Source organism: Narcine bancroftii, chromosome 2, assembly GCF_036971445.1.
Source record: "Narcine bancroftii isolate sNarBan1 chromosome 2, sNarBan1.hap1, whole genome shotgun sequence".
NCBI classification, from domain to species: Eukaryota; Metazoa; Chordata; class Chondrichthyes; order Torpediniformes; family Narcinidae; genus Narcine; species Narcine bancroftii.
Genome location: NC_091470.1, coordinates 167685301 through 167692829, shown reverse-complemented (window position 1 = coordinate 167692829; position 7529 = coordinate 167685301). Strand labels below are relative to the sequence as shown.

The 7529-nt window shown below is 43.7% G+C and overlaps 1 protein-coding gene across 1 annotated transcript in view; it reads right to left on the bottom strand.

The window, feature by feature from the left end:
- Positions 1-5629: 5629 nt before the first annotated feature.
- LOC138754587 (adherens junction-associated protein 1-like) overlaps positions 5630-7529 on the bottom strand; it is a 74299-nt gene continuing 72399 nt past the window's right edge. The window contains exon 3 of the mRNA XM_069919047.1: positions 5630-5940. Within this exon, the coding sequence (XP_069775148.1) occupies positions 5909-5940 (32 nt within the window). The 3' untranslated portion in view covers positions 5630-5908. The remainder of the gene's footprint in view (positions 5941-7529) is intronic.

The following is a 7529-nucleotide window of genomic DNA, read 5'->3' as shown; positions in this document are numbered from 1 at the left end:
CACGGTGAAAGGTTTCATCAGGGCATTGTGGCCATGGAAAATCGGTTTCAGGGGTAACGCAATCCATCAATGCTGGCTGACTTTTGTTGGACACTGACACAAGAGACATCAGATGCTGTTGGAAATGAAAAGCAGCGGCGAAACATTTTTAGATCAGTTGAACTAACTCAGTGCGTCAGCATCATTAGGCGATCAACCATTCTAAATTCAATACGAGTTAATTGAATGTTTCTCCAACTTCCTACATGATACAGGAAATCTGAAATTATCTTTGTATTCAGTTTGAAGCTGTTTATCATAATCCCAAAATTTTTCCAGGAAGTAAATCTGTTGAAAAAAAAATATTGTGTAATGTGATTGTTTGCTATTTTTGAAAAAAAAAGATTTTACCATACTAACTAAATGTGCGTGTGTGTGTGTGTGTGTGTGTGTGTGTGTGTGTGTGTGTGTGTGTGTGTGTGTGTGTTGTGTGCATGTGTGCTTGTGGTGTATGCTTGTGTGTGTATGTCAGTCAGAGAGAGAGAGAGAGAGAGAGAGAGATGAAACTACAATTAAGTGTTAAAATCAAGTCAGAGACTTGTTGCAAGAATTCAGACGCAGAATATCCAGAACGATTAGCCTGGTGAGTTAAGGAATAAGTAATCTTTAGAATCAAAAGGCAAGACAACTGAAAATAGGATTAACTACCTATGGGTAAAGATAGCCGGCAGTTTTATTTAAGAATTAAATCATATGGTGCAGTTCATTCAGGTTGAAGTCTTTCAAATTCATGTTTATTGTCACAAATACCAAGATCAAATGAAAAGGTTGGTATTCGAAGTGCAATAGTTTGCAACATTTTTTTGTCCAATCTCTGATAATTTCATTAATACTATTTTGAATTTCTATTATTCGGTTTGGTCTTTTTGCTCAGGGTTTAACGGAGTGAAGTTTTGGTGCTCTATGCTTTCTAATTTTCCCCACCAAGACAGGTCGAGACTGACTTCAGAAATGGTTAAACAGGAGATTCTGCCATTGCTGGGCTTGAAGTGCTGGAGAAACTCAACAGATCGCCCAGCATCTATAGGAAGTGAAGGGTAATTTTTGGACCCTAGCTCTTTGTCAAGGAATGAGCAGGGTGGAGGAGAGGTGGGAGAACAGAGGTTGTAGGTAGATATATGTGGGAGGGCAGAAGAGACGGAAGCTGAGAAGTGATAGGGAGAGGGGTAAGTCTCTGAATGGAGTGGGAAGGGGTTGGAAAGCAGGAGAATAAGAGATAAAAGGATGTGGAAAGAGAAAGACTTAGTGTTTATTGGAAACTGGAGAAGTCAATATGAACTCCATTTGGTTGATGAGTGCCCAGACGGAATACAAGATGCGGGTAATGTCAGTTTGACAGTGCATGAGGCCATGGATAGCCATGTCAGTGTGGGAATGGTGTTAGAATTCAATGGTTGGCCACTGCGGGGTGGGTGGGGGGGTTCACTGACATTGCTGTAGACAGAGCAAAGCTGGTCAATGAAATGATCTCCCAATCTGCTTCCAGTCTCACCAACGTGGAAAGAGGCCACAATGGGAGCAGCGGATGCAGCAGGTGACCCCTGCAGATTTCACAAGAGAAGTGTTGCTTCGCTTGGAAGGACTATTCAGGGCTCTGAATGATGGTGAGAACGCAGATGTAGCATTTTCTGCCACGACAGGGATAGGTACTGAGGGGATAAGTGGATGAGGGAGTCTCAGAGGGAGTGGCAGAGAGAGGAAGAGAAGGGAAGATGTGCCCAACGATGGGATTGAATTGTAGGTGGCAGAAACTTTGGAGAATAATATGCTGGATGCCGAGACTGAAGGGGAGATAGGTGAGTTCAAGGGAAATTCTGTTATTGCTAGGGCAGATGGGGCCATGACAGGTGTACAGAGAATAGTGGAGAAGAAGGTAAGGGGCTGAGTTGATGGCAGTAGAGGAAAAGCACATTTTTTTGAAGAAGGAGAACATCTTGTACATTCTGGAATGGAAAAGCTCAACCTGTGAGCAGATAAGATGGAGGTTGAGGGATAGTATCCTTACAGGGGCGGGGTGTGAAGAAATGAAGTCAAGTTAACTGTGGGAGTCAGTAGGTTTCCAAACAATATCTATGGAGAGATTGTCTCCTGAGATGGAGATAGAAGATCATGTTGACAGAGATAGAACAAGTTAATTTGAGGTTGGGGTGGAAGTTAGTAGCAAAGTAAGTATAGTTGACAAATTCATTGTCGGCGCAGGAGGCAGGACCAATGTAGTCGTTAACCTAGCGGAGGAAGAATGAAGGAACCTTGCCTGCGTAGACTTGTACCCACATACTTCCCCCACTCTTAAATAGTTGGATTAGATTTTCTTCCTTCTAAACTGTTGGAAATGTTGTGGAATCAATGAAATTTTGAAAGATTATATCCAAAGATACCTTTTCCAAAACACTGGAATGCAGCCCATGAAGCCTTGAGTTTATTGTTTATCAATCCCATTTAATTCTCCAACACTAGTTTTCTGCTAACGTTGATTTCTTTCAAATAAAGTCGGTGGTTTAATCTGCTGATGAAGTTGAGAAATATGAGAAATCTGAACATGCAACAGAAAGTTCCAGGGATTGATCATTATTGTTGAGGTCCTGGCAAGAACACTGAAGAGGGAAATCCAGCCATGCCCAAAAGGAGCAACTGTTGTTGCTAGTTTAGCAAATGAGCTGCTTCTGAGTTTACCAGTGTGAAGAATAGGGTCTCTTATGGATCGGGTTACATATCGATAGGATCACATGGATAAAGACCCTTATGGATCAGGTCATAAATGGATAAGGTTCCCTATAGATAGGACTCATCTATCAGGGTTTTCTATAGATAGGGTTCCCTATGAATAGGGCCCTTATGGATTTGGTTACTTATGGATAGGGTTCCATGCATGGGATACCATGGATAAAGTCCCCTATTGATAGTGACCCTTATGGATTAGGCTACTTATGGATAGAGTTCCATCGATTGGGTCCCATAGATAATCCCTATAGATAGAGTCCTTTATGGATCGGGATCCTTCTGGATAGGGTCCCATGGAAAGGATTCCTGATGGATAGGCCCCTTATGGAAGGGGTTCTTTATGGATAAAAGCCAAAGATAGGTTCCCCTGTAGATTGGCCCCTTATAAATCAGGTTCCCCATCAATAGAGTCTCCTATGTATAGGGTCCCTTACGCATAGGTTATCCTATTGATAGGTTCCCTGTGGATCAAATCTCATATGGCCAGGTTTCTTTATGGATAGGATTCCTTATGGAAAGGGTGCATTATATCCCCTATGGATAGGAGCCCTTATGGATCAGGTCCCTTATTGATTGGGTCCCTTATGGTAAAAATCTGAAAATGAGATTTGAATCCAGAGTTTTTGGTGCTGAAAGTTGGCATATGAGAGGAAATGATGGTGGGAAGGCTGTGTGTGTGTGTGTGTGTGTGTGTGTGTGTGTGTGTGTGTGTGTGTGTGTGTGTGTGTGTGTGTGTGTGTGTGTGTGTGTGTGTGTGTGTGTGTGTGTGTGTGTGTTAATAATTCTGAGGTGTCGACAATAGCTGTCTGATCTTATTTTGGCTACAGGTTGATAAAAATCAGTCAGTAAGATGGGCAAAGTAATAGCAAGTGGAATCTAATCCTGATATATATGTTGATTCACCTTGGGAGATCAAATAAAGGTAGGATATTAATAATAAAAGTCTCAGGGAATATTGAGGACTTGGTGCACATCCAAAACAAATTCCTTACAGTCGGCTGGATTTGAACCCAAGTTGTTCGTGGTGCTAACGTGCATTATTATGTCTTTGATTGATTTTATTTCTTTAAATTCATTGATGATTTCCTTTTAATTACACTGGACAATGAAGATTTTGCTTCCTGAACATTGTTGGGTTTATTTTGTGCTGCTGTTCACGAAAATCACCTTAAAAATTTCCTACCACATACTGTTTTTTTTTAGTGTCTTACCTATCTTTTTGATTTCCTGTCATATTTTAATCTACTTTAAGCAGAGCAGACAAACCATGAAGGGCAAAGTCATTGAAAATCCATTGTCCGCACTCTCCCTTGGACGTTTTCCCTGCTGAACTTGGTGCAGTCAGTGATGAACATGGTGAAAGGTTTCACCAGGACATTATGACCATGGAAAAGTGGGATCAAGGCAATTGGAATCCATCAGTGCTGGCCAACTATTGTTGGACACTGACAATGAGAGGCATCAGATGCTAAGTACAAATTAAAATCAGCAGCAAAATATTTTTAGGTCAGTTTAACAAACAAAATGTGCCCAACAATGAAGACGCTGTTTACATCCGGTACCGCACGGATGGCAGTCTCTTCAATCTGAGGCGCCTGCAAGCTCACACCAAGACACAAGAGAAACTTGTCCGTGAACTACTCTTTGCAGATGATGCCGCTTTAGTTGCCCATTCAGAGCCAGCTCTTCAGCGCTTGACGTCCTGCTTTGCGGAAACTGCCAAAATGTTTGGCCTGGAAGTCAGCCTGAAGAAAACTGAGGTCCTCCATCAGCCAGCTCCCCACCATGACTACCAGCCCACCCACATCTCCATCGGGCACACAAAACTCAAAACGGTCAACCAGTTTACCTATCTCGGCTGCACCATTTCATCAGATGCAAGGATCGACAACGAGATAGACAACAGACTCGCCAAGGCAAATAGCGCCTTTGGAAGACTACACAAAAGAGTCTGGAAAAACAACCAACTGAAAAACCTCACAAAGATAAGCGTATACAGAGCCGTTGTCATACCCACACTCCTGTCCGGCTCCGAATCATGGGTCCTCTACCGGCACCACCTACGGCTCCTAGAACGCTTCCACCAGCGTTGTCTCCGCTCCATCCTCAACATCCATTGGAGCGCTCACACCCCTAACGTCGAGGTACTCGAGATGGCAGAGGTCGACAGCATCGAGTCCACGCTGCAGAAGATCCAGCTGCGCTGGATGGGTCACGTCTCCAGAATGGAGGACCATCGCCTTCCCAAGATCGTATTATATGGCGAGCTCTCCACTGGCCACCGTGACAGAGGTGCACCAAAGAAAAGGTACAAGGATTGCCTAAAGAAATCTCTTGGTGCCTGCCACATTGACCACCGCCAGTGGGCTGATAACGCCTCAAACCGTGCATCTTGGCGCCTCACAGTTTGGCGGGCAGCAGCCTCCTTTGAAGAAGACCGCAGAGCCCACCTCACTGACAAAAGGCAAAGGAGGAAAAACCCAACACCCAACCCCAACCAACCAATTTTCCCTTGCAACCGCTGCAATCGTGTCTGCCTGTCCCGCATCGGACTGGTCAGCCACAAACGAGCCTGCAGCTGACGTGGACTTTTTTACCCCCTCCATAAATCTTCGTCCACGAAGCCAAGCCAAAGAAACCTGCTAAATTCAATAAAAGTTAATTTAATTCTTCTCTAACTTTCTACGTGATACAGCAAATCTGAAATGATATTTGTGTTCAGTGTAAAATTGTCTATCATAATCCTCAATTATTTTTCAGGAAGCAAACGTTTTGAAAAAATATAGTTTTCCAGTGTTATATAGTACAATTTTAATAGTTTCCAAGGACTCTGAAATTTCATGTAGAACAGTAGATTTTTACATGGAATTCATACTGACGTCCTTCAGCAAGAGGCTATACTGGTGTCGAAAGCTTGCCTCCTGTCCCAGAACCTTGCCTCCTTCTCACTCCACCAGCACTGGATCTTGCCCAAGCATGTCAGGACAGGACCATGTTCATTCTCCGTGACCTTAAAATCCTCCTGAAAGTGGAGGATCAGCTTGTTCAGCCCTTCACACCTGGCACAGGCAAGGGCTGACTCCGCTTAATTTGTTTTTGGAATACTCTCTGGGGGATAGATACAAGCCTGGAGACTGGGGAAATTTCTTCAGATTGGTTCCATGGGAACTTTAGGTGCATCTGAGGGAAGAACAAGGCCTTGGTCAAATATTTCACCTCAAAGATGACGCATCAGATTTTCTGATACTAATAATAGTGCCACAATCCCTCAGTTCTGCAATGAAGAAAGTTGCCTAGGTTACGCCTGAGTCTTTTAACAGGTACATAAGGAAGAGGAGAAGTTGGCCATCTGGCCCATTGAACCTGCTCCTCAATTCTATAAGATCTGGCCATGGACTCAGATTTAAAAAAAAAGGTAAAGGTGAAGGTTCCATTATTGTCACATTTAGAATGTGAACTCTTAATTCTAATTAATCTAAGCTTGAAATCTATTCCTTGAAGCAGCATCTACTTCTTCCTTCAGCAGAGAATTCCACAGATATGCTACTCTCTGTCAGCGGTTCCTCCTCATCTCCATCCTAAATCTGCTCTCCTGAATCTTGAGGCTATGCCCCATAGTTCTAATCTTGCCTACTAGTGGACACAACTTTCCCACCTCTACCTTATCTATTCTTTCCATAACTTTATACGTTTTGATAATATCCCCTCCTCTGAATTCCAGTGAGACCATTTACAGGTGACTCAATCTCTCCTCATTTAGCTAACCCCTTCATCTTCAGAATCAACCTGGTGAACCTCCTCTGAAGCCAGTATATCCTTCTTCGAGTAAGGAGAGTAGAACTGCACAAGACCTCCCCCTAGTGTAATCCAATTATACAGTTGCAGCAGAGCCTTCCCGCTCTTGAATTCAATCCCTAGCATCAGTGGGCAATGATCCATCTGTCCACTGGATTACCTGTTGCATCTGGAAATCAACCTTTTGTGATTCATTCACAAGCATCTCTGCACAGCAGCTTGCTGCAATCCTACACCATTTAAATAATAATCCAATCTACTATATTTTTTTTCCAAAGTCGAAGACCTCGCATTTATCAACATTGCACTCCACCTCCCAGGCCCCTGGCCCACTCACTTAACCCCTCGGTATCTCTCTGCAGGCTCTCCGCCTCCTCTACGTAATTTGCTTTTCCACTCAATTTAGTGCCAGCAGCAAACTCAGATTGGTCCTTCCTCCGGATCATTGCAGCCCTCACACTGACCCATCATTCTCGAACTATGGTCCACTGACTTAGTGGAAGGAGTGCTATTAAGTGAACCAGAGCTCATACTTGAAAGACGGCAAGTTGACATTAATGGAAAATCAGTGCAGATGAAAGGTTGTGGCCTGTTTATAATACAACTGAGAATCAAAAGCCTGGTCAGGGCATAAGAGTCTATTCATTCAGCTCTCCTATTGAATTGCTCTCTCTCTTGCTCTCTTCCTCAAGGAACCAAAAATGGTTTCCATTATCCCCAGGGCCCTTTTGTGTCCTCCCAACTCCTGCGGATTGGTTGTCCATCATCTCTCTCTCCCACCTCCCATTGTGCTTCCCCCCACTCCCTCTCATAGTGCTGGTAACCTACAGCATCCATCCTGCGCTCACCCCCAAGGTCCACCCCTACAATTGGCTGAACCTGGCCACTGCCTCTCTTTCCCTACTGCTACCCTTCAGTTCAAGAACATCAGATAGCAGCGGCTTATTTAACAGAAGCTCCATAACACAGTTGTT